The 27,946-nt window shown below is 36.1% G+C and overlaps 3 protein-coding genes across 3 annotated transcripts; 1 reads left to right on the forward strand and 2 right to left on the reverse strand.

Moving 5' to 3' along the window:
- The first annotated feature begins 474 nt into the window (after window positions 1-474).
- LOC140791351 (uncharacterized) lies at window positions 475-17,779 on the forward strand. The gene is made up of 24 exons (XM_073141885.1): window positions 475-740; window positions 851-960; window positions 1,853-1,925; window positions 2,229-2,290; window positions 3,371-3,512; window positions 4,903-5,121; window positions 5,236-5,302; window positions 7,075-7,480; window positions 8,453-8,600; window positions 8,694-8,854; window positions 10,460-10,559; window positions 11,685-11,759; window positions 11,856-11,990; window positions 12,420-12,512; window positions 13,220-13,402; window positions 13,474-13,578; window positions 15,060-15,218; window positions 15,870-15,914; window positions 16,012-16,233; window positions 16,562-16,668; window positions 16,746-16,802; window positions 16,898-16,982; window positions 17,071-17,312; window positions 17,398-17,779. The coding sequence occupies exons 1-23, from the start codon at window positions 600-602 to the stop codon at window positions 17,233-17,235; spliced, it is 3,060 nt and encodes a 1,019-aa protein (XP_072997986.1). The 5' UTR covers window positions 475-599; the 3' UTR covers window positions 17,236-17,312; window positions 17,398-17,779.
- Window positions 17,780-18,055: 276 nt separating this feature from the next.
- Window positions 18,056-22,101, reverse strand: LOC140790330 (ran-binding protein 1 homolog b-like). The gene is made up of 4 exons (XM_073140357.1): window positions 21,775-22,101; window positions 21,533-21,684; window positions 21,302-21,427; window positions 18,056-18,624 (listed from the first exon to the last, which is right to left on the reverse strand). Exons 1-4 carry the CDS (start codon window positions 21,924-21,926, stop codon window positions 18,431-18,433), a joined length of 624 nt encoding a protein of 207 aa, XP_072996458.1. The 5' UTR covers window positions 21,927-22,101; the 3' UTR covers window positions 18,056-18,430.
- Window positions 22,102-22,594: 493 nt separating this feature from the next.
- Window positions 22,595-27,118, reverse strand: LOC140791517 (ERBB-3 BINDING PROTEIN 1). The gene is made up of 10 exons (XM_073142130.1): window positions 26,897-27,118; window positions 26,708-26,816; window positions 26,509-26,593; window positions 26,273-26,422; window positions 26,020-26,173; window positions 24,145-24,360; window positions 23,915-24,051; window positions 23,741-23,832; window positions 23,169-23,352; window positions 22,595-22,920 (listed from the first exon to the last, which is right to left on the reverse strand). The coding sequence occupies exons 2-10, from the start codon at window positions 26,799-26,801 to the stop codon at window positions 22,839-22,841; spliced, it is 1,194 nt and encodes a 397-aa protein (XP_072998231.1). The 5' UTR covers window positions 26,802-26,816; window positions 26,897-27,118; the 3' UTR covers window positions 22,595-22,838.
- Window positions 27,119-27,946: the final 828 nt, after the last annotated feature.

Genomic DNA, 27,946 nt, shown 5'->3' on the forward strand with positions numbered 1-27,946 from the left:
AGGCTTGTGGGCAATTTTTTCTTTTTACTTTCAAGTCATCCTACCTTATTAGTAATCTTGAGGGTCTTGTTGGCTTGAAGCTTTGAGGAGCTCAATAGTGTTGTGTAAATTAACAAATTAATATCACACAAAGAAAATGAGTGACTAAAAGGAGGCAGTAGAAGGTAATCACATCAACAAATCCTTTGGAAATCTATACTATAAAATAGAATTACTCTATTCTAATTAGTTACTTCAGGGCTTAGACTTAAACTAAACGGAGCCGCTATAAAATAGAAAAGAGCCAGGTTCATGAAAACCTAGCTCGAGCCCTATCCATTTGGAGCCGAACCCAACCTCGCGCTCAGGCTCAGCCCAAGTCCGCAAGAGACTCTCCCAACCCGACCCGACCCGACTTGACCCGACCCGGCCCACTAAAGCCCATATAATTGAACCCCAAGCCCGCGGCAGCCAAGACAAAGCCACTTCCTTCGCTCTGGTAACAGAGATCTTCTTTCCTTCACATCCCTAGTCGCTCACCTCCGATCGCGGTCGATTCCACTCGTCTCCTTGGAAGAATCGCGTCCTTGTCGCCGTAAACTGTAGTTATCAAGGAAGAGATGGCTCTCTCGGCCTCAGATGTGCAAACGATGTACTCGCTACTGTTGAACTCCTTGAGCCCCGACGAATCCCTCCGCAAGCCGGCCGAGGCCGCTCTTTCCCAGAGCGAGAGCCGCTCTGGATTCTGCTCATGTCTTCTTGTAATCCTTGTCTTCCTTTATCCGTGTGTCGATTAGGGTTAGTTTCTTGATTCAATGCGTCAATCTTTGCAAGAAAATGACCAAGAAACGATCCGCATTGGTGGTCGCAGGAGATAATTGCGGCGAGAGATCTTTCTTGCCGGGAGGATGTTCGTCTTCTGGCTTCGGTTTATTTCAAGAACAGCATCAACCGATACTGGAGGCAGCGTCGTGATTCACCGTGAGCTATTTCCTTATCCCATTGTTTTCAATCTTGTCCTCTCGATGCGGATTTTATTTTAACATGAATGTAATCGCTCCATTTCACCTTATTTATGCACAATGAGGTCTCCACGGAAATCTTCATGTTATATAAATATTGGTCTATATGAACTTTTGGTGCTTCCTACTTGTCAAGGATAAATTATTCCTTGTCACTCCAAGTATGGTAACTTGGATCTATCTGATCCATCTATAAATGATTTTATCATATGTTATCATCTGTCTCTGCTGCTTGCAAGTGTGATAAGAATACTCCTTTTTTGTTTGATAATTGTAACAATGCTCTATATTACAAGTCATGCCAAGCACTTGCCCATATATTTTGTGTTAACATGTGACAGAATTGTGCTAGCTCATTAGAAAACAATCCTTTGGCTAGATATCCATTGAATCAGTTGCCATGTAATTTAGAGATCAAAGAGCAATGCAGCTCCATTGCAAGTAAATGTAGATCTTAAGAGCCAGATTAAGTTAAGATAGAGATCAACCTTACCAATCTCAAACTATCCTTAAGGACCCGTTTTTATTAAACTTAAATGCTTGTTTTCTTTGGAAAATGACACCCACTAGAATGACATGAAAAGTGAATTTGAGTCTATATCAAATGAATAATGAACTAGGCTAGATGACTGATGCTGCTAAAATATGGATAGAACAGAATGAAACTTATCTATTTTAGAACTTTACCGTGAACTGGCATTCAATTTCTCCTTTGCCGATATGCAATAGTGATGCTTTTGGCACTTCTCCTCCCGCCAGGGCTGACATATATTCATGCTGCTGCTATCTGCAACTTTTATAGATGGAGATTGTTCTTATATTGTATTACATACTACGATCCTTTGATGCAGAGGCATTAGCAATGAAGAAAAGATTCACCTTCGAAAGAAATTGCTTTTACACATACGAGAAGAAAATACCCAGGTGACAATAAATTGTAATTTTGTGGTCATTTAGTTCCTTGGTATATTGCACAAATTGTGGAAATGGAATTTCTCTTACTGTCCTTCCTGACTCCCACTGGATATAAACTGAACAGGATATGTTATGTACTAAAAGATTAACAGCTAAATTATGCTACCAATCTCAGATTTCTGTCTGTTTTGATACTCGATTTTTGTTTTCTTAATTTCATAGCAGAATATTTCACAACTGTCTTCCTTTAGTAGTAGCAGCAGCATCCTTAAATGCTCATTATGCCATCTGCTTGCATATTCTTTGATGCAGATAGCACTTCAGCTGGCTGTTCTTATCTCCAAGATCGCACGTATTGATTACCCAAAAGAATGGTACGTTCTTAAGTGTGGTTTTAATATATAGAATCATGTATTTGCAAACTATCATGAAATGGAGTTAGATATGTAAGGATGTGTTGGTTTCTCTTTAGTGTGATTGATGCAAGACTTGACATTTCAAAGATGATAGATTGAACTGAGTGGTCCTTCCTTTTGCATACACTAATCCAATATTTATTGAATATGACAATATATAATAGATAAATTTAACAACGATGGCCTTGGTAGTGACACGTATAATATTTTTAGTAAAATTTTTAGGATATTTAGAGATATTTATAGGTTTTCGGCATGTCAATCTTTAGTTTTTGATTTAAATATATATATTAAAAAATTATATTATAATGTTCTGTCTTTATATTACTTTCGTGCCTGTTTTATTAAAGATAAAAAATGTTAAATATAAATATTATTTAACACTTAATATGATTGAATACATTTATTAATACTAATATTAATAATTGAACACTTTATAATAATTGAGTACTGCATAATATAATTGAACACATAATATTAATTGATAATAGTTCAATAATTAAAATTGATATCTAGTTAAACGTAGCATGACGAGAATGATCGAAGACTTTATTTGCCAGCACAAGAATAACACGAGAATGTTGTATTAAATATTGTTGATAATTTTTAAAACTCATTTGCCGATAATATTATTTATTGTAATGTTTCACATAGTCTTCATACAAATATGAATTTGATCATTTTCCTATGATATGAATATTGAGCATGCATGAGAACTAAAATTGATTTGATAATTATTGATGGAAATATGATAAACTAAAAAGAAAGGAGTGTCATGCCACTACTGGCATGGCCATCCATGGTTTTCAATATCTATGTTAATATGTAATACTTCTTTTCTATTGTACACTGGTATGTTTATATACTAGTAGTCCTTTCTTTACAAAGCTGGCATGAAAACTCCCAGATGGTCAGATCTTCTTGTAGAATCTGCCTCATCAAGTTTCATTTGCATCCTATGAAGTTCTACCATTTCCTCATTGCAGTACTTTTTAAGTAAAATCAGTTATAATGACGTACGATCCTGTTGTCTTTAAGGCCGGATCTCTTTTCTTTGTTGGCAACTCAACTCCAATCAGCTGATATACTTGCTTCGCATAGAGTTTTTATGGTTCTATTTCGAACTCTAAAGGAATTGTCAACAAAACGGCTCACTGCAGACCAGAGGAATTTCTCAGAGGTGCGTTAATATTAGAGTTTTGTTTTCAAATATATTATCTTCCTTCTACTCTTATATGTTCTAAATTGTACTTCTTCTTGGACTTTATTTGACCATTTAGTTTCTTATGTTTTTTTTCAATCCGTGAGGTTGTCGTCTTTCTTATTAACGCTTTAGTGAGATCGGAATCTTCCTCACGCTGGGAATTGCTGATTTACTTACTGTGCTGGAACTTATGTTTCTCTAACATTAAGTGTTTTGCCTTTTTAGCATTTAGAAGTGAAAGTTTCTTATTATTGGATTATTTTTTAATTAGCTTGGTAATTTGTGACATCTAATGTAGTTCGATTGCGGAGTTCTTGACTTAGGAGCTGCTGGAAGATCTTCATTTGAATTTCTTTATTCTTTAAGCCAGCAATTTCAAATAAAACTAGATAGCTTTTCAAGATCTTTATACCTTTATATGTAGTCTTATGCTTTTCTTTGCGTCTACTAATCTAAATTTGTTTGTTTTCCAGTTCATCATCATTTTTTATTATACACAATTTGACAAAGAAGTGATGCAAAGACTTTCTTAAACTTCTTAGGACAAGCTATCACTGTTCTTGCCTTTTATTTTATCTTGAATGCTATTAGTTATTTGCTATACAAATCTTGATAGAATTGAGACAAAGGGTCTTTGGAATATTTATTTCTAAATAAGTGACGAGTTTTCTGGCAACAGACTTTGAGATCCTTCATGAATCATGCTCTTGCACACGTGACTATGTGAGGAGATTTCTTAAATATCTAATTACAATTGAAATTGGTTAGTTACTATGCTTAGTATTTATTGTTGGATATGCTGCACATATCTAGATATAATGAGTTCTATTTGTCGATTCAGTGCGACATACAAAGTTGACAATGATCCTCTGAAGACGAGCCAGGTTGTATATGTAATGCACAGTTTCAGATTTTTTTTTGAGGCTTCTAAATCAATATTTAGGGTTGCCATTCCATACAATCATTTCTACTTCATAATCCCGGCAGCTCAAGTGTATTAGCATCTTGTGTGACTCTCGTCCAAGTTAAACATACCTGTCTGTTGATTAGATATTCATTTTTATCAAATATCGACATGATGAGAAAAGCAGAGAGTAAGGTAGGGGTACATTTGATATTCTTCAGAATTAGGACGTTGACAGATTGAATGATAACCAACCATCAAAAGCCCATGGAAATATACCACATTCAACTTTACCCTCAAGAAGGCACTAGGTGCACTTATGGTACAACCAAGATATGTTCTAAAAAAGAGTATCTCATCAAATTAGTTGATTGTGGTTTATAATGGACTTACCATTTTTAAGAAAAATGGGTAGGAAGCATTGTAGCTCTTTCTTTGTACTTATCTGTATACATTATGCAGATCACAGGTCATTTGTTTGATTATACTTGGAACCTCTGGAAGAGTGATTTGCAGACTATATTGCAGAGTTTCTCTTCTCTTTCTCAATGTATTGACATCAATTCCTTCATGGAACAATCAAGTGATCTGCTTTTTATATGTGAAAGATGGTTGCTTTGTTTGAAGATTGTTCGGCAACTGATTATTTCAGGGTGTCCAAGTGATACAACATCTGCCCAGGTAATTATTCAGATCAGACTTCCAGGTTCTTTCTTCATTATTTTTATTTATCATTTCTCTTGACTAGTTAGTTTTATAAAACAATACTTATAGCAGCTTGTTTCAATTTTTAAGGAGGTTTGGCAGGTCAAGGAAGTTTGTCCAGCGCTCTTGCATGCTATTCAGTCCGTCCTCTTATATTGTAAGTTATTTTTCATATCCATATTTTTTCTGTATTAAGTGCTTTCTCTTATTCACCTTTCTTAAGTTGTGAATTCTCTCTTCTACAACTTTTAGCATCAATGAGCAGGCTTCTTCATCTTTTTTATTAGCATCTTTAGCAGTTTAGCCATTTTTTTTACTGCTTCTAGTTTCAGTAATGAATGTTCACTTTCTTCAATATCTTGATGTCGATTGTTTCTTTATGTTTTTTTGGTGTATGATCAACTGTGTTAGTAATTACTAGATTATGTTTTCTGGCTGCTGAACCTCTTATTTATTTGTTTTTATTTTTATTCAGATGTAGTAACATATTATACTCTTAAATCTTAATATGATAAATAGCTGATCTCAGTTGTTGAATTTGGTTTGCTGTAATTCTTATCTTTGAACTGGATATCTAGTAAATGCTTTCTTGCATCTTTTATTTAGGTTTAAGCTTGCAGCTATATGGATGAATTAATTGGTGTCTCTTGTCTCCGTTATTGGAGTTTAATATTGATGTCTTATCAATCCTAATGGATTGGATCTCAAATTGTGTTAGGTCCTTGTCAGTTCACTGACAATTTGAGGTTGAGGAGTCATCTGAAATACTGACAATGCAAAAAGGATTCGATTCCTATAGATTCTCCTTTTTGAAAATGAAGGGATACAGGTAATTGGGTTCCTGAGGATTTCTAAGCATCAGTCCTATTTGTTGAAATCGAAGGGAATGTAGGCATTTAACTAAAGCAGGTTCGTGCTACTTCGAGTGTCAAATCCACAGGTTGCACGCAGAAGATGCAGTTAGTGGTCCCAAACATGTTCATATTTGGAGCATGTAAAGTTCAATTCTTGGACTCCATAAATTTACAGAGCAATGGGGTCTATTTGCTTAGCATCAAACAGAAGGATTATGAGGGAACCATGAGGTCCACGGCATAATCTTCTTTTGTTGTTTATCATATGGTGGATAACTTTTTAGCAACTTTTAGACATCTTTTTATTATAGGTACTTGTTTCATCAAATTTGATTGTTATCATTCTGTGGAGATGTGATAATTAACAAATGGGTGCAGCAGCTCATCTTAAAGTTATCTGGCCTATCTTCTACTGTTCTGCAAGCAACTACATTCCAGATAGTCCATGTGGTGTCAGTCATGTATTTTTCTTGATTAATGGAAACTGTTGCTTGTTGCAACATTATTTCTGCACTGTTGATTTTTGAGGAATTAGAAGGTTTTATTTCAGTATAACTCTTTTTTCTTCACTCCATGAAGTATGTGGCTTTGCTTTTTTATCGAAGTACTTTAACTGTGCAGCTGCAAAAGAATCTTCACTTTTAGTGGACTGCTGCTGGCTCGATGCTTAATTGCCAATCAACGGCCTTCACTTGTAATGTCTGCGTTGAAACCTTCTTGCTACATGTTAGCTGATTTGTTAAAAATATTGATTTATTGCAATATTAGTTAAACACTATGTACTATTTGATCCAAATGCAGATTATGTCAAATTACCTTTGAATCTCTCAAATCCTTTTTAAAGAGCAAATTAGACTAACAATTAGAAAATAAAGTGCATGTTTGACTTTGCAAATATAGTTATGTATCTTTTACTAGGTGATTCCATGTTGTAGCTTTGCGCAGTGTGACGATTATCCATTAGTTGCTTTTAGGATTTCAAGGAACTCTATGTCTATTCACTTGACTTTTTACTCGCTAGACAACTTTTGTAGGATTTCATATGTTTAATTCATGAACATCTCGAATACTGCAGATTCTTCCTTCCGGGAAAAACAAGTCAAGTTATGGGACTTCACAAAGAGAGCATGTACTAAATTGATGAAAGTTATAGTTTCCTTACAAGGCAAACATCCTTATTCATTTGGTCATCAATCTGTTCTTCCACCTGTTATGGACTTCTGTTTAAATATGATGACAAATCCTGAACAAGTTGTCACACCTTTTGAGCAGCTTTTGATTCAATGCATGGTATTAGTTAAATCTATTTTGGAGTGTAAAGAGTATAAACGAAGCCTCACTGGCCGTGTAATTAGTGAAAGTGGGCAATCTCTAAGTTTGGAGCAGAGGAAGAAAAACTTTTCCGCAGCTGTTAGCGACATGCTTAAGGCTATTTTACCCAGTGATCGTGCCATATTACTCTGCAACATATTGATAAGGAGGTAATTTCTAGATTGCACTTATCTTGGGTATTTACATTTTCTTAGATGCAAATTAATGGTGAATATATGATATGATTTTACATTGGGGATCTTTTTTATTCCTATGAAGTAACTTATGGTTTATAAAGATCTACCCTGGGATTTTTATTTTATTTAAACATTTCCTTTTATCTGCTTGATTTTATTTTTTATTCCTATGAAGTCATTTCCTTTAAACTGTGCATGAGGATGTTTCTTTTTCTTCCTGTTGAAGCAACATGTAATTTATAATGACCTTTCATGTGGGATTTTCTTTTTTCCCTTTATATATTCTCTTTTTAGTTTTTACATAATTGGGTAAGTCAATTTATTTGCATGAAACAAAGAGGTGATATTTCATTACTAAGATCCATTTACTTGAAAGAGAGAAGCTATTTTAGATAGAAACCAATGAGGCCGTATTGGAAATTTGTGGTCAAATTAGTTTATGTTCTCTTGATCCTACATCTCTTATTTTCAGTCTGAGTGCGATCTCTCTCAACACATATAAAAGACGACATGTTGCTTTAGGAGTACTATAGGCTAATATCCATTAATTTCTACTTCATAGGTTTATATCCCACTTTACTGTCTTAGTTGATCTTGCATCCAAAATGATGCTTAAATCTTTAGAAAGTTTGTGTTCAATTGAATATTGCACTTTTATCCTACTGCTCTTCTTTTTAAATGAAGTGCGTCTCTCTCTGTGTTGAAGTCTAATAAACAGTGTGCAAAATTACTTGCAAGTTTAGGTTCTTAACTTCCAAATTCTTATTGTTTATATTTGCAACCAATTTACTGATTTTACATGCTGTTCTATTCTTTTGTGGTATAATGGCCTTTTTGGTAGTCATTAGCTCATTGCAATGTCCTTCACTAGTTTGGGACCTTCTCTCTTAATTCTTCATGTGGTAGTAGTTACATCCTGAGATGTTTCTATTGATATTGTGATAGGTACTTCATTTACACTGCAAAAGATTTAGATGAATGGCACCAGAATCCCGAATCTTTTCACCATGAGCAAGACATGGTTCAGTGGACTGAAAAGCAGAGGCCATGTGCTGAAGCCCTTTTCATTGTTCTATTTGAAACCCATAGACAAGTTTGTACTTTGAAATTTGAACTTCTGTACTTTTGTACTTTTAACATATTTCATAGACAAAAAAAGATCCATAACCTCTGCATCTTACTTCAGCTGCTTGCTCCGGTCGTTGTTTCTATACTTCGTGAGGCAATGGGTGGTTCTGCACCAATGGAAACACAAATTACTCCTGGAATGCTTTTGAAAGATGCAGCTTACACTGCTGCTGGGCATGTCTATTATGAGCTTTCTAATTACCTTAACTTTGACGAATGGTAAGCTCTCATGTTATGTGCAAATATTTGTTTTTGGGTCATTTGTTTGCCTAATTTATGTATTGTATTCACTATTCCATTAGTAAGTCAGCACATGTAGTTGTTTTTTATAGCTCGCCTCGTACTCTCCCTATTATCTTTAGCGACATCATTTCTGAATGAGGATAACTATATACTTTTATATGAGAAGATTATGATATTATTTTTCCCCTTGCATAAGAAAATAGTAATAAGTTGTGATACCTAGTGTTTAGCTGATATTTGTTGTCCATGGCATTCCAATGCACGAAGCTCCCATCCATTCGGATCTAATGCTGTTACCTAATAGGTTCTGACCCGATGGAATCATATCAAGCAATACTACAACAGTTTAATGGTGAAAGAGAAAAGAAATCACAAACCTAGCCTCTTAACTAGACTTGAGAGAAAAGAGAAAGAGAAGAAAATACTTTATTGTCTGTCAAACTCAAGTAAAACAACCTATAAATAGTCTCCAATCGGATTAATTACTTAAGGAAAGCAAAACAACCCTGACAGGGCAAACTGGATGGCCGTTCGAACGCCCAACCTATAAATGGCCCATGCTGTTGAATCCTCCACTCTTCCACTAGCTACCTGGCCGTTGCCTCGGTGATAAGTAATCTAGAATGAAGTGGTTAGACTTCCATTCCTATTATTACCACATTTAAGTCGTAGAACTTATGGGGTTCTCATATTATTAGGTCTAAACCTATGAAACACGGACACTTCAAATAGCATGCCGTGTCCGTGTCCGACACTTGTCGGACACTCATTGGACACGTGTTAGATACTTCTACAACATATCCCATATTTAAAAAATTATAGAATAAATTCGGACACTCCTTAGATACTTTTAGACACTCTTGAGAAACTTTTTGGACATAAGATTTATCATATACTATAAAAGTTGATAACATAAATTATCGATTTTAGGAAATTCCTGCATATGCTATAGAAATATAATGCAACAATCACAAGTTAGTACATACAAGAAAATTAATATTAATGCAAATTACTGTAAAATCACAAATTCGCCTATGCCATCCACTGTAGTTAAGTAATGGTAGTTAGTTATTTATTCTCAGGTAGTTAGATATTTATTCTTATAATATAGAATTGTATTATCACGTATTAGCATTATCATTTTTGGCTTTCTAGTATTGTATACATTTATTTTTCTCTCATGAATAATTTATGCATGCTTGTGTATTTATATTATAAGTTTAGAAAAACATTTCTTTAAACGTATCGATAATATATATAATGCTTTTATTTATTTATTTATTTTGCCGTGTCCTAAACGTATCGTGTCCTACTGTTTTGTTTTTTTAAGATTTGTTGTATCTCTGTGTCCGTATCGTGTCGTATCCATGTCCCGTATCCGTGTTTGTGCTTCTTAGGTCTAAATGTAATGGATGCTGGGCAAGAATTTGTCCCAGATTCTATTATATATCACCAGCATGTCTCTTGTATATTTCTCTTCATGCATGGGAGCATCTAGTTACTAGTTAGGTGTAAGACAACTATTAAAATTTTGGGTTGGATATATATAATAATACTTCCTGTCATTGTTTCATTATGCAGGTTCCATGGGTCTCTATCAATTGAACTTTCAAATGACCATCCAAATATGCACATCATTCATCGAAAAATTGCGCTGATACTTGGGCAGTGGGTTTCCGAGGTCCAATGTTTTATTCTGACACATTTTTCCTATTTATTTTTTCTCCTTTTCATTTCTGTAACCTTGACAGGGAAATATGCTTCATCACTTGCTCATAGCAATAATTTGTAGTTTTATGTATTGTTCCTTATGGATCACACAATCACATATTTATTGCTTGTAAACAATATTTTCCTTTTGAAATTTTAGTTATTTTGCTGGATCTTTATGCAGTAAAAGAATGCCAGCTCTTCATTATTCAGTTTAATACTTGGGAAGTGATGTAAGCCTAAATGACCATTATGCAATGGCAAGTATGTCCAGGTTCACTTTTGCAATTAATTGTACTGCATAAGTGCATAGTCCCCTAACCAAGATCTGCTGTTAAGAGTAATAACTCCAGAAAAGGGGTTGTCCCAATATATGGGGACTGCATGAACAGAGTCTTGGAAGGTAGATATACACAATTATACACTTTCATGTCTTGAACTCATGTCCACTTGGATGCATGGGCCAAGCTTTTTCCTCATTCCACTATATATAAAGAAAATGAAATTAACCAATTTGATTCATTAGTTTAAGTTCTTGAAAATGCAACAGTTAATACAAAGTGTGATTCATAGTATTGTAAGCTGGGAACATGTTTGGATGACATAACTGATGTTGTGCTTTATAGTTCATTTTCTGTGACTGATTGAAAAGGGAACGATATGATATTTGACATCCCTGCACCATTTTTAGTCTGACAATGCCGGTATATTTGTTGATTAGTGAAGGGGGTCCAAATCTCACATATATTTGTTGATTGAGTTCTTAATTGTATTAATATTATCACATTGTCCTTGACAATTCACCGATATTCAGAGATGGCCTTAGACTTTTTAGTTCCTTCACCTTAGACCTCCAATCTCATCTTCTTTGCTTTGCCTCATTTTACACACATGACCATTTTTCCTTTTTATTATTTTTTACATTCCGGTGTAGTTGGTCATTCATTTATTTCACTTGTAAATTAGCCATGATTTCAGCACTCCAATAATCCAATTTGATTGTTATCTCTAAATAGCACTGTTTTTCTGTTTTCATAACTTTGGCTGCTCATACAATTGCAGCTCTCTGTCATCTTATCACTTTACTTTTGAACAGATAAAAGGTGACACTAGGAAGCTGGTATACCATGCTTTAGTCAGATTGCTTCAGAACGAGGACATAGCTGTTAGGGTATGCTTTTAGATCTTCGCATAACGTTAATCCTGTCACCTGATGCTTTTGTTATTTTATTGTTTCACTAACTGCTATTACCTGCCATTCCTTCAGCTGGCCGCGTGTTGGTCTTTGTGCTATCTTGTTCAAGACACTAACTTCTCGGAACAAGATATTTTGGAACTTCTTCCAACGTGTTTGACTTTATGTTTCAAGTTGATGGAAGATGTTCAAGAGTTTGACTCAAAGGTTTGTCCTTCAGTTTGTCTTTATGCTTCTTCTTTATGTACTAAGGACATTTGATAGGTACAAATCTTGAACTTGGACATGCTGGATACTTCTCTACTGAAGGGTATCTCCAGAAGTTCCAAATGCTCTGGAGACTTGTATTTTAAACAATCGCTAGCTTAACTTGGTTTCTCGATGTTGAACATTCAACTGTGTTTATATTCCCATATCCGCCTCAACTCTTTCTGTAATTGACTCCCTCCTGCTCCAAGAAAAGGGAAGAGTTCTGACAAAGCAATCTATCAGTTTTAGATATGTAGAGTTATATCAATACTGCAGATTGTCAATTGAACTTTTCCCTTGTAAAGATGATTAGCTTTCTGTATTGTCTTTCTATTTTCCCTTCTGATATTCTCAAACTTATCCTCCTTGCAAAGTTTCTTTTTTCAGGTACAAGTTCTGAATTTCATATCTGTTCTTCTTGAACATGCTGGTGAGAAGGTTATGCCATTCGCAAGTCAATTGTCAGGCTTTTTCCAAAAGGTATGCTTTCAATGTTAGCTTTATAAATCACATTTTTTTTCTGCATATATGTTTTTCTTTAATGGTTACCAGAGTATACTGTTATGGTATTTTCACTTATTACAACATATTAGTGTGTTTGTGCTGTTTGATCTTCCAGTGAATGAGCTCTTTTAAAGTATCCTTTTGTTTCCGTTGCTTGCTTTTATGTTCATTTTAGTTACTGGCCAGATTAGATCAATGAACAAAGAAATATTATGGTGAGTATTATACTATTATGTTTACCAGTAGTGTTCATTGCATTCTGCAGATGGTAGGCATCATAGCGGTTTCCTTAATCCTAAATGATCTCGTGAAACACAATTTTTTATGTGTTTAAGCATGAAATTTTGTGAAAGATTTGAAATAATAGAGAATACCGTAGGCAAGGGAACAAAACTGACCTTTAAATAAGACCTTTTAACATGCTAGCCGTCATGTATAATAGCAACCTGCCATACGCGAAAGGCTAAAAGCATTAAGAAATTAGCTGACTTCAGCTCAGGATTGCACCTATCATGAGTTAGGACATTAATCGAGGCAACCAAAGAAGAGAGGATTCTAGAACTGCCTTGGCTAAATTGTTTTAGATAGATTTCAGCAAAGTGTTGATATTTGTGGTCGGCTTATAGCTTTCATTCTTTGTGATCCACATAGATGGATGATACTGGGGTTTTGTATATTGCCAGATCTGGGAAGAATCAACCGGTGAAAGCTTACTTAAGATTCAGCTGCTAGCAGCACTTCGAAACTTCGTGTGTTCTCTCGGATGCCAATCACCAATTTGCTATGACATGCTTCTGCCCATTCTACTAAGTGGTATAAATGTTGATAGCCCCGATGCTCTCAATCTTCTGGAAGACAGTGTCCTGGTTAGTTATAATTTCTTAATTTAAATAAGTAAGATCTTTTCAATATGTTGATGTTGGTCTGATATGTGCAGCTGTGGGAAGCAACACTTTCTAATGCCCCTTCCATTCTGCCTCAACTGCTAGATTTCTTTCCCTATCTAGTGGGTATAATGGAAAGAAGCTTCGACCATTTGCAGGTTAGGTACTTCGTGAATAAAATATTTTTTAATGTGCTTTGAGTATTCTTCCATACGGGAACTCCCTCTTTACACTCAGTTATTGGCTAAATGCATGCCATATCGTGTATGCAACTACATACCATTTAATCTTTTTTTCATATTTTAGATGTTTATACTTGATTTTGTTAAGAATTATTTTCTAAATACTAATGAATCAAGTAAAATCAGGTGTAGATAGCATATACTCACTTTAAGGAATTAGCCAATCTACTTATGGATCAGCAACTGAAAGTATTTGTATAGAAATAATTTCCACTTCCTCTCAAACTCTCAGTTGATTAGGTATTAAATTTTCTCATGAAACAGAGTTGGATAGTAGTTGTTTCAACTATTACTTTGAGATATCCTGGAATGACAAGCTTGAAGCCTTAAAAAGATCAAAAAGTGAATGACAAAACAATTATTATAGTTGTGCTTTGGGTTTGTGACTTAAACAATTATTATAGTTGTACTCTAAGAAATTGGTTCACCAAAGACCATGCATATTGAGAATTTTGCTAGGGTCTTAGTCAAGTAATAAGAACATTCAAGTGTTGGCAATGCAGAAGAGAGTCAAACATTATCTTACCATGGAAAGGGTGAGTTTTTTATTGGCCAATTGTTGATGACCAATTCATTATTTGTCAGATGAGAGTTAATGCTTGCACTGTGATGATCTATACTTAATAGATCTTGAATCAATTTCTTTATCTTCTCTTTTTTTTCATCTTATTATATTGTGTTTCTTTTCTTTGCTATGTTTCAAACTTTCAATCATCTAAGGTTCAAATATGATCTAACATGGAATGCTTATGATATCTGCGCATGTATTTACCTTCTGTGGAGTGCATATTGGAACTTAGCTTTGGATATAACTTCAGGCTATTCTTCTTTAGGAGTTCTTTTACATGTTCACTGTTCCTCTTTAACTTTTGGCCTATCAATATGTTCCTCATCAAATTTAAGAATGACTTCGTCTTGAAAGTGTTCTAAATGTCACAGATCATTAAAATTGGTCACTGCAATGGCATTGCTTTTCTTGTTGCACTTTAACATTTTTTCAGAAACTATAGTTCAGCACTTAATGACTATTTAGGTCATTAGAAAAGATTGTTTTGCTTTGTTATCCATTTATTCATTTAGTTTGGATCAAATTTTGAGGGAGATTAATCAACAGCACCTTTTTCCTTGTATCTGACATGTTAGAAACTTGATAAGTAGCAAGTTTCCTAGTGCTCTTTTGATTGTTTTCATTGTGAACGTGCTGGAACCTTGGAAGTTTCCAATGAAATTTGACCAGCTAGATTGCTTTCAGTAGCTTATTCTACACATCCTATTAAGTAGAAACTTTAAGGTAGTAAAATCCTACGGATTGTTAGACTATATCTTCCTAAGATAACATTGGTAACATCAAAGTTTGTCTTTATGCAATAGCATTTAAGAGATGTTTCATAATACAGGTGGCTGCCAGTATTATTGAGGACTACATAGTTTTTGGTGGAGCTGAATTTTTGAAGAGGCATGCTCCAAGTTTAGCTAAACTTCTCGATGTTATTATTGGAAATGTTAATGACAAAGGGCTGCTTTCAACACTTCCTATTGTTGATATTCTGGTTCAGGTACCTTGTTTCTTTCAGGTGCAATAGATTGATTACTTTACATTAGTGACAGAAACTTTTCCTAGTTCATTTATTCCGGTCAGCTGAATAGATTGAGACTTTTAGACATTGTTGCTAATGCTAGCTGGATCTCCATTCTGTTGCTTCCAATGGCTGTAAATAATTGCTTGATGCTTAGCTTGTACTCATATACAAGTGATGAAAGTAATCAATACATGCAAGTGCAACTTATTATTAAACTTCATATTTTATTATTATATTCAGTGGAAATTGCTTTCCAGTTTGTCTCTGAACTATGAATGCGCTATCTTGAGTCTAAACAAGCTTGTTAATCTACTTCTGGATTAGTGTTTGTAGCGAGCTATTAGCAATGTCCAAAGTTATGAGTTTGATTTCTTTCATGTATGAAGATCTTAAGCTGGAAATAATTCATGAGGAAGCCAACTAGCTGCAAGTTGCCAAACATGCAGATGTAATATTTTTTGTGACTGTATGTTTCTGTTTGAAACATGGATTTGCCCTTTTACATGTGAGATATGTGGTAAAGCGCCTCTAATATTTGATATTAGTACCCGTTTTTTGTCTTGATATTGGAAACCATGCCACTTGTGCTTGTTTGCAGTTATACTAATCAAACTAATGATATTGTAGTGCTTTCCTTTGGAAGGGCCATCATTGATTCCTGGAGTTCTTCAGGTACTGAATTTGTTTTCTTGTTAATTCTTGAGAAATATCAATTAGTACTTAACCTGCTTCTTTTGCTGTTGGGTATCTTTACTCGCGGGCTTTGTAGAAACTCATCTTTATATGCTTGTGTGGAGACGATGAGCGAAATCCTTCTAGGACAACAGTGCGTGCAACTTCTGGAGCTATACTTGCAAGACTTCTGGTGATGAATACCAAATATCTGGCTCAGTTGGCATCTGAGCCATCTCTTGCTGTGGCCCTCCAGCAAGCAGGACTTTCCATTAACCAGAATATACTTCTTTGTTTAGTTGATATGTGGATTGACAAGGTAGTTGATATTCTATTTGCCTTCAGTTGTTAGTTCAGATCCTTTTATTAGAATTTCACAGAAGAGAATAAGGCGATAATTTGGTAGTATAAAAAAACTGTAAATAGCCAGATGGGCCTGTATATTTTTATTTGGGAGAAATACTGAGGGAGGTTAACAATGAGAAAAATGTAGAAATTTTTCTGGATATCCTCAAAGACGAAACTTTACCATGTGATAAGTGATTAACACAATTGTAGAGATTTAGTTCTTAGTGATGCTTACTGCTATTTTTGCATATTTACCCCGTTAGCAATAAAGCATTCATTTTCATGTTTACTTTCTACAGATAGACAATGCCACAGTCCTGCAAAGAAAGACCTATGCATTAGCCCTTTCCATCATTTTGACTTTAGGAGTACCTGAAGTACTTGACAAGCTTGATGAAATTCTAAGGTAAAATTTTCCCCAGAAATTAACTCCGTGTATTTGGTCTTTCCTAAATAATAGGTATATTGGTTTTCACATTGTAGTATCTGTACAAGCATTATTATGGGAGGAAATGAAGAACCAAGTGAGGAAGATTCCAGGTGATTTGTCCTATAATGTTCTTCCATTTGTAATCAGATCTGTCTTGGTGTTTCATAGTAGTGTCTTATAAATGTAACTGCTAATTTCTTGACAGTGGTGATATTACAAGCTCACCTTGGCCCAACGATGAGAATCATGGATATGGTAGTGTTTCAAGCAAAGAGTTCAGGAGGAGACAAGTAAGCTGTTATTATTTGAAAGCTACTTTAATGTCTAAACCTTGTTTCCATTTGCACCATGATTTAGAGAATTTCCCTTTATTATCAGATAAAAGATTCAGATCCCATCAAACAGTTGTCGTTAGAGGGAATGCTGAGAGAGAACTTGAAAACTTGTGCATCCCTCCATGGGGAAGCTTCTTTCAATGCCGCTATTAGCAGGATCCACCCGTCAGCATTTGCTCAGTTGCAGCAGGCACTGAAGATGGTGTAGGATGTTAATATATGCATCTCTTAATTCCTTAAATATTTTCTGAGTTTACTGCAAACAACCCTTGTTTCTCACACATTGTAAGTTATTATTTCGACACTGATTTTGAGTGCTGACATTTCTTCCTAGTTTCTGCATCTAACATTTTGATCTTTTTTTCCTCAGGTGCTACCCTTTGATTTGCTAAGGTTGCACATCTCTTTTGCCCACCTTTACAGAATGCTGTGTAAGTACATTTTCTTGTGCATTTAGTGTTTGACCGGTGGAGTAGAGAAAGGGAATTGATGACTGTACTGTTTCATCGTGAAGCAGGCAAGATTTTTTTTTTCTTTATTTATTTTTAATCTCAGGTTCTTCTTCATGAGTTGAGGCAGGCAAGTTTTTCTAGGTTCTGCTTCATGAGTGGCCTTTCAGGCATGGGTGTAATTTATGTTTTATCTTCCAAAGTCGCTGAAAAAAGAAAGGTACATACAAAGAGAAATATGGAGGGGGACATGAAAGTGTATATTATAATATAACTATTGAGTTGCTTCTGAGAGACTAAAAAGTTTGTTGTGTATCTTTTTTTTAAGTGTTGGCACATTTATTCATTCATTCATTAGCAGCATTTATTTCCTTCACATTAGCAGGGAAGACGGATGTGGTCAATTGGCTTATAAAATATTATATTTAACATCTACAAGGTGTGAATGTGATGCCTATCTAAGAAGAAGACACACGTCATTCAATGTATATTGCTCTGCGTTTTCACATTTTCTCAATATAAGCTCAAGAGTAGCGAAGTCTAACAACAGATAAAAAGAACACAAAGCGACAGGAATAATGACTGGGACCAATCCCAAAAAATAAACGATCAAATTGATTCTCAAAATCCGAATAAAATATATTTCAATCATTACAAATATACCAAATCTAAAAACCATCATCGCCGGGACTCACCATACGATATTAGCAAAGCATAAGGCTTAGTAACACTTACGCAACACCACAAGGTATATAGCACCTCGAGGTACGACCAAGACAGACTAAGATCACTTTAGTCCAACCCAAACCTTGCCCACCTTCCAAATCAATATTTTGGAAATTACTAAGAAATAAAAAAATATTGAACCTTAAAAGAGGGAAAAATGAAGAACATGACACACTATTTGAGTTTATTCTAGCATCGGACCTAAGCTGCAGAGGGCTTCGGTCTTGTCTACTGCTTTCCTGCTTCCTCATCCGCAGCGGCAGTAGGCACCTCTTTCTTTGCATCTTCCTCAGTTTTGCTTTCGGTCACTGTCAACTTCTCCAGAAGTCCAGCAGCAGATGAAGCATTCTCGTTCTCTTCCCCCTCATCCTTTCCAAGTGACTCAGCAATCTCCTCGACCATGTCCCTGAACTTCTTGCAGTCTAAGAAAAATTTTTGATTATTAACCTTAAGAAAGTTTAAACTCTTCTTAAAGGGACATATTCCGACAGGCAGAGACTAAACTGTCAACATTTCAAGATGTCTGCATGCAATAGAGATCTTGCAAAAAGTTACAATAACTATTGTAGAAATTGCTTGATACACAATAAGCTTATCACTGTAGCGATCTTCTGCCAAAACAAAGTTACTAGAAATGTTCAGTCTGTCATACTGGTAAAATGACAGTCAATAGCAACAAGATTGTGTAATAAAATATAGTAGTCGTGAGTAATAGCAGTGGCAAAAAGTTTCAGAAATGGCTGGTATCCTAGGACCTGAGACATGGGAATATAGAGCATTTTCCTCCAACAAAGAACTGATAGCTGATCCTAGGAATAACAGTCAGGTCCATATGATGCATCGCTAAAGCCATATACATTATTATAAGCTGGACAAATGGTTAATATCTTTGTCATCTATCAACCAGAAGCCACCCAAGCTACAACTCATCAAAGAAGAAAACTGCATGATATTGTCTGTGCAAACTGCAGAGTACAAACTATCAATGGGAAGACCGGATATCCTGAGCAGTGCATTTCAACCAATTAATAGTTCATCAGAAACAATTCACAATCAAGTTGGAATGCATCATAACACAAAACACAAATTAGGATTACACATTCATAGATGTTGGCTGTTAACAGCAAGAACAATGATAGAAATTTAAGTTGCAATTACATGGGATTAACTTCATGAACCATTTTTATGAATTATTAGATTAGTACTCCACAATTCCTTTAGTTTTCCTACATGATCCTATAACAACAATTGAGTATGATGAGATTGAACAGTATAAGTCTATGGCATGCTATTAACATGGAACCAAAAAAAAACATTTAATGCTATGACCAATTATAAACTTTAAATTTCATAGCTTCTTATAGAGAGGGTTTTACACCTAATAAATATCCTTTAAAATACTGGCAGCAACTCGACAATCAAGCAACAGCTGAGAACAAAGTTTGTATCATCCTTAAGTGTACAGATAAAACAAACGAAAGGTTAAATTATAGGAACACCCCCTAAACAATAGGGTAATATCACACTGACCCCTGAAGAAAAAAAAATCCGACACTAATTCCCTAAATTATCAAGGTCTGACAAAAGGTTAGGGTAATATTAATTATTTTTGAAAGAAATGGTTGTGCTTGACACATAACCCCCTATTTTGCATTTGGTGACCATGCTGCCCTCCTTATTTTATAGGTTCATCACAAAAAACGACACAGCTCCCTTTTTTGGCCATATGATAATAAGAAGCATTACAATGATACAATCTCTCCCTAACAGTTGCATGGAGAAGAAAGCTCTTCAAAGTAAGGCTGGTCTAGTATTAGACTTTGGATCGTAAGGGGGCTTACATCGAGCACCTTGAAGGCACATAAGAAACACAGATATCCTTATACTATTGTCGTATCCATATCGAATACTGTATCAGATATGATATTTGTCCGATACTTCCAAATTTGTATCAAATGCTTTCCTAAAGTATCTGAATTTTTAAAAATGCCTTTAATGTCATTGATAATTCTTGGATACTTCTAGATATCCATCAATAAAAGCCAGATCAAAGGAGACAACCATATTTCATTTCTTATCAGATGTAGAAGGTTTTTTTTTGTGAAAAAATTGAGTTTAGTTATTTATTTTATGATCTATATTCAGTAATCATGTTACAAGTACCAACTTCTTTTGATTTATTGATTACATTGCTATATCTTACATCTCAGTTAGCAATATACTATGTAATAGTAGTTCTCTGGTACGAATGGTAGTTCTTTTAAAAAATTAATTGAAAATTTCCTTATATAATCTATCATAAACAAAAATAATATAGAATTCCTCAATTAAGAAAATAGAAGTACAAAAGTTAACTAATTATATATGTTACATATATATGAGTTATGTATCATGGGTGTATCATATCATTAATTTTTTAAGATGTCATATCACCATATCCGTATCATATCATATAGCATCCGTATTCTTGCTTCATGGGAGGGCACACAGTGCGATGTGGTCGGTGATTCTCACAACGGTGCTGCTACCCTACCCATTAGACAACTTTGGGACACATCAGTGTGGCCCAAAAGAAGTCTTCGGAGGCAGCATTGAGGCCCACAAGGAGGCAGTACTCAGAAGGAGATAATGAGGGCAGGGAGGAAGGCAGCAAAAGTGGAAGGGGACAGTGCTAAACCTGAAGAGGATAAAGCGGCGGCCGTGGAAGAAGTGGAAGAAGAGGACGGCGAGCTTCTCATTGTTGGGCGGCAGAGAGGACGGAGAAAGAGATGGAGGGAGGTGTTGCAAGATATATCAATTATTGCTCAACAACCAATCAAATTGCAAGTCAATGCCCATAATCATGAGTGCAAAGCTCATTTTGCCTTACTTGTTGATGGTGTCTACATGGATTTAATTTTCAATAGTTTATGATGTGTTAGTGTCTGGTTTCTTTCTTCAGTGGTCATTTTCTTCGTTTACAGTCAATGTGATATTATGCTGTTGTCCAGGGGATGTCGTGTCACTTAACCAAAATGAAACAAAGAGTCTTGGGGTTTAGTACAGTAAAGCACCTAATCAAGATAAAATTCCACAGATACAAGCAGAGGGAAAACTCACTCTCAACAGATGCAAATCGGATAGCAAACATCTCCTCCTTCAATTCCCCATCCGAGAAATCCGTAGCATGCCACACGCAGGACTTATCATTTCCGGCATGGTCCTGCATCTTAGTTGTCGCAACAACTACAAAACCAAAATAACACCAAAATAAATCCGTAAATCCTCAAATCATAGATCAATTCCATATTGCTACAAAACCCTAAAACAAATCACGAGGAAGAAGAAGACCTAAATGGTTGGCGCAGATCTTGAGAGTCTTCGCCTGCCTCATAACCAACCGGACCTTTCTAGTCCCCTTGTGCTTGAGAAGCTTCACGCTCCCGCTACCCCTCTCCTTCCACAGGCTCCCCTCCTTATCGTACCGGTAAAGCTTCGCCTTCCTACAAAAAGAAACCGGATCGATCGGATTCAGATCATGAAATGAGAGGAGATAACAAAAAAAAACGAAGTCCTAGGATCGGAGCGCGCACAGATCGAGAAGTACGTCCTCCTCTTCCTCGCCGGTGGTGACAGCGACCTCCTCAAGCTTGACAATCGGGGCGATCTGGGCACCCGTGTCCTCGTCGTCGCCGGCGGCGGCCTCAGCCTCCTCGTCTCTGCGATCGGGATCGGTGCTCGCCATGGCTACTTCGGATGGAGGAGACGGAGGCAGTAAGACTTCAGAGGGCAATGGGATGGCGGTGGAACCTAGGGTTCTTATTGTAGACAGGGCGAGGAGGCGATTGTGACTTGTGAGAATAAAAGCGAGAAAGACTTTTTGCAAAGAAAACCCACTAGTATAGAGTATTTCGTATCTATTATTGCTGGGTATGGGCCTCCACTTTAACGCCTTATCTAAATATTTCAAATCGGCATTTTGAACTATAAAAATAAAATCTATTATTATAAGACTTCAGTTACATTCGGTTAAGTTGATTTGAGGCCCTACATATAACTTAATTCCTCTTCAAATCCCATTTAGTTTTCCAAGTTTTGAAGGTTAAGTATATATACTAGACAATAAAATTCCACTAAAAAAATATCAACCCAGAATCACATTCACAGAGACGATAAAAATTATTTGATTCCATATGACCACACTTGGGAATTCACCTTTTGTTTTTGAGGTACAAAACAACCAATCCAAGATAAAAATGGAAGCATGAATTAATTATATTTGTTTCATCCCATTCACAAAGACAGAAGCCAAATTATTTGATCCCATCTGACCTCACTTGGGAATTTTAACTTTTATTTTGAGGTACAAAACAACCATATAGGTAATAAACAATCCGAGGAACTAAACAGGAATGAGAAGGTAAAAATTGAAGCATAAATTATATTTGTTTCTACTGAATTAGTACATTAAATATTCAAGCAACTCGTGATATTATTCTGCGCAAAAGCTCTGGCCAAATGAAACATATGAATACTTCTCACCGTAATACCAAATTTGCGTCTGAAAACCATGAATTGCACAGAAGAAAAAAAAGAGTGCCTACAAACACTGAAGCACATTCAAAAGAAAATGGCAAAACTGTAGCATCTCATATCCTTAGGCTGGAGCACCATCTGATGCCTCGTCTATGGGCTCTGCATCAGCTGACTCACTCTCGGGCTTCGCCTTTCTTTCTTGGCTGCACAAGATGAGGCTGAACATTTCAGTAGCAATCCAACGAGGAATACTCATCGATCGAAACATTCGGTGAGTTATAAATTGAGTTTTTTTCTATCAGGGCAAATGGCATTGCATATAGCAAAAGGAGGCTCGATTAACAATCCAGAATATCTCCAAGAAATTTCCTTATTGAATGCAAACTCAGATATAAATGCAATAATGAACCAATGTATAGGTATAGAAGTCCGCAAGCATGAGAGGTCAAACCTTTTTTTCTTCTTTCCTCCACCCTTCTTCTTTGTCTTTGTGCCCAAAGCAAGCCATGCTTTTATCTCTGGATCATCCTCAGCAGATTTTGAGGGTTGCAATTGTTGAAGTTGATGGGATGTGATCCTATCTAACCTGTTCGGCATCAACAACACCGTGAACTTGATATGTGCAACAAGGTCACCTGCATCACATATCTGCTGGTTAATATAAAGAGAAGCTAACTTGAGCAGGCAATATCATATTTGTAACTTTGAGGTCAGGGTGTAAAGAAGCCAGCTTAATTGTACATCAGGGAAAATTAATATAACTTAAATCACCACTCTAGTACACTTTACTGCATCCCACACATCAGAAAATAACAAATTAAATGGCCAACAGTACATAAAAAATATGCATGCATTTACTGTTGCCCACCTTGCGCACAATGTTTGATACCATCTTGGTTTATCTTATGGCCATGGTAAAAAAAACCCAGACCACCAAAAGAATAGACAAGTAAAGCTAATAGTAGGTTCATACTTAGAAAAACATAGTACTAACAACCCTTCATTTGTAGAAATATTTTATACCTGGTTTCTCATGAAGTACAGGGTACGGCTGCAAGAGCTCATGATTCACACATTCTACCAGGCCCAGCCGAGCACGCTTCTCTTCAAGTGCCCTAAAGAAATGGTAATCTCATCAAGCTATCATACAGAATAACATAATAGGAAATTGATATATCCGTAAAAAAGATGGCAGACCTTGCAGAAAAGGGCATGATAGGATATTTTTGACTTATTTCACTAAAAATAAATCGTGATGCTTTCATTTTTAAGTGATAATTTTTGTCCACGGCTCTTTTGTAGATAGTTGTTTGTTTCTCATCCAAAAGTTTGGGCTGAAAGAGGAAGACAATGTTCCCCATGTGAGAAGATCAATAGAGAATGAAGGGTATAAGTACACTAGATGGTACGCATATAAGAAGTTTTACCTTTCCCTCTCCAGTGCTGGCGACAATGTCAACTGCATACACTTCATTTTCTTCAAATTCAGCATCATCAACTTTGGTCTCGGGATTAGATACACTTAGTATTACTTTGTTGCCGTCAATGACAAACTGTTTAAGCTGATGACTAAGCACACCTTCGACAATTTTGCAATCATAAGCAGCAGCTACCTTCTGAACAGCTTCAGTAACATCTTTATTCTGTAACACCAGTAAGAAGTGAATAAATAAAAACAAAATGACAAATTAAAATTTTGTAGGTTGCAATAAAGATAAGAAATACAATATTCTCAAATTTTTGCAGGTAAATAGTTGAGGACATTTAGATGTCAAAATAAATGGGTCAGTTAAAGTTTCTATTGCAAAACCAATCATGTACAAAACATCTTAATTGAACATCAGAATATCGAGATGGAAAAACAAAAGAGGCAGACCACCTAACACTTTGGCAGGCCTATATAGAAATTGCATAAAAAAATGTAACATATATTCTGGCGCTGCCTATGTCCTAACAGAGATAATAATCATTCCATAGCCTGCTCGAGAAATCTTCAGTCACAAAAAGAAAAAATAATAATATCTTAAAACGAATCCAGAATCAGTAAAATGTTTGTGATTGCTGCAAGGAAAAGTCAACTCATTGAGAGAATGCTAGAAAATATAAAAAGGTGCAGTATATATTCTAAGAATCAGCAATCAAGATAATCTAGAAGATAGACAAGCAGATGAAAAAAAAACATAACTTACTAGATTACCGTTAAAAAGAGAAGAAGCCATATCAGAGTAACTATGACAAGAGCTTCATATGGGTACAAGTCCATAGCTTTCGAGAGTTATTCCTCATTTAGGGCTACATCCATCAAAAAGAACTCCCAAGGAAGCAACACTCATAAAAAGATGCTAAGAATGTGGCTAGGAAAGGTTTATATATGTACATCCAAGCATCAACAATCACCTTTAGAAGAAATTACAAGTAGAACTCAAGTTATAAAGGGAGGCCATGATACTCTATCAGTGTAACTATGACAAAAGGCATCACATGGATTTTAATCCATAGCTTGCGATTAGAGATCATCATTTAGAAAAACTCATGTCCCCACAAAAAAGAAATTCAAAATGCCCGAACACCAAGCAAAAGAACAAAATGAAATAAATCTTGAATGACATCCAGAACCAAGGAACAAATAATAAATGCATGCCAAAAGAATAGTTGCAACATAGAAAAGTAACAAGATAGAGGAACATATAACAATAGCTTCCAAAAGCTGTGCCATAGGTAAAGAGAGAGCATTAACACCAGGAGACTAGCAATCAGAAAAATGAACTGAACATCACTAAAGACCTTTTTGAAAAACAAAAGAAAAGGAAGTACAATCTAGATAATAAAATATTGAACATGGTCCTCTATCAGTGTAACTATGACAAAATGCATCATATGGATTATAATCCATAGCATATGATTAGCATCATCATTTAGAGAATTCATGCCCCAGGAAAACAGTAGAAAAATGACAATGTACTAATATAAGGTTGCTATTAAATTTGAATTGCTTTTTAAATTCTCACAAAGTGGAGAACATTCAACGGGAATAAAAAATCATTTCAGCCTCCACCAAAGAGAGAAGCAAAAGCATCAAGTAAAAATATCAGCGTTTAGCACTTCAATCTTATAAAATATATGACACTTGTGAAAGGCACATATAGCTGATGGCACCTTAATTGAACAACAAGAGATAAACCAGGCGTAACACCAGAAGCAACATAAAAGCTACTTCACAGCATACTCAAGTTGAAATCTACAAGAGCTATGATAGCTATGAAGTCTTTATAGCAATTTTACTAACTCTGAAGAGGTAATACCTTCTTTCCAGGCCTGACAAGCCTCAGGGCAACCTCAGCTGCCGTGTTTGCAGCAGCAATGACATCTGCAGCTCGCCCAGTAACTGGCCCTTCCTGAATGACATGAGTATGGGCTACAACTGCAATAAACCCATCAATGTGGCACCCCATATCTCTGCAACACACCCAAAAAAAGAAAGAAGTTAAGTTTCAACCCCAGTGGAAGGGGAAGAAAAAGAGCAACAAACATCAATGATTAAATATCAGATCATACATTTTTACAATATCGTTTTCTTGCAAGACACTTTCATCACTGGCTAGCGGCGAGAAATGGCAAACCGTGTTATTCACAGATATGCAAGTGGGGAACGCCACACCCCTCTCAATCTTTCTTTTCACGTTCTTGTACACGTTCCCAGTTTGCCTGTGAACCCCCAACAAAAGAATTCGCAAATTTAGCTAACCCACTCAATATAGCAAGACATCTATTCACAAAGAGTAACATATTACTCTCTAATAAAGCTGTCCCCTTTCTCGCAGACGTCCACAATCTTGGCCTTCGGCTTGCACTGCGCCACAACTAGCTGAAGAGCCTCTGTTCCGCAAAACAAATATCAGTATACCATAAACACATTACAAGTCACACAAAACCTAAACAACGATACTAAGAAAAATCAGGTCTTTAAGCTCTTATTCGCAAGAAACGTACTGTTGACGATGTCAGCAGCGGACTTGTATTTGGTGACGACATCCGGAGAGGTGAGATCGAGCTCCTTCTCCTCCCTTGCTTCGTCGTCCGACATCTCCTAGTACAAGTTCTTCCGAGAAAACAACACAAGAATCAATCAATAATCCAACGGAGAGGCCAAGGAATCACTGAGCCCTAGAAGAAACCTACGAGCGAGAACCACAGGAAAAATTTAGGACTTTTTGCGAATAAACAGCGACGGGGATTCCCAATCTGAGCCGATTTCGAGGCAGAGATCCCTAATCTGAGTCGATTTACGAATGTTTTGGAGATGGAAAGGAGAAGAGTTTGGGGAGGTTTTGGCGGACGGTGGAAATGGAGAGGATTAGGGTCTAGGGCATCGTTGTTGAGATTTATATAGCGGAGCTCGATGGAGCATTTATCACCTGCGGGGCACGTGGTTATCAAAGCATTTGGGTGGTAACGAATCGGATTCGGATCCAACAGTGCTAAAATCATCCTCACCCTTGCACCGGCACTACCTCTGCTAGGGTTTGGCATAGGGGTTTTCTTCTCTCCTTCTTAAAGAGGTTTTCTCCCTAGCTAATGTTGTTGGTGGCAAGGACTTTCCTCTCCCCTTCCCTAGCCGATGAGCTAGAAGAGGGTAGAAATTTTATTTCCTCTTCTTTTTATGTTCTTCCTCTCTAAAGGTCGAGTTTCCTTTTTTACCCACTCGCACGCTCTGCCACTGCTCTTCGTTGTTGCCGCTCTCCTCCCTTTACCTTCCCTATCATTTTTGCCCTTAGTTTTTTCCTCGCCCATGTTGCCGATGCAATTTATTTTCTCCATGACAGTCTCCACCTCTGAGGATGCCCATATGCAACTGAGTCCTATTCCCGTATCAATCTAGCAACATTCCCTACTTCAAAGCAATGGCATCGAAGCATTGTTTTGGTCGATCTAGATTAGTTTTCCCGTCGTGGAATTGACTTCATCTTTTGCTACCACCAACCACTCTTTTTTTTCACTGCCTGCAGTGGCTTTGAGGTCGTTGGATTGGATGTCTCCATTTTTGTCTAGCTATGCTTTATTTGTGTGGACTTGTAGTTCCGTGAAATTTTAGTCAAAGCTATGTTTATTGTGAATTTTCTTGTCTATGTAAGAGGTTGTACATATTATATAATTGACTTTAGTGTAACATGCATCTCCCTTTTTTTAGGGGTTATAGTTTGTATTGCATGCTTTCTCTTTCAGATCTAT

Source organism: Typha latifolia, chromosome 6 (genome assembly GCF_019914945.1).
Source record: "Typha latifolia isolate L0001 chromosome 6, TyphaL0001v2, whole genome shotgun sequence".
Lineage (NCBI taxonomy): Eukaryota > Viridiplantae > Streptophyta > Magnoliopsida > Poales > Typhaceae > Typha > Typha latifolia.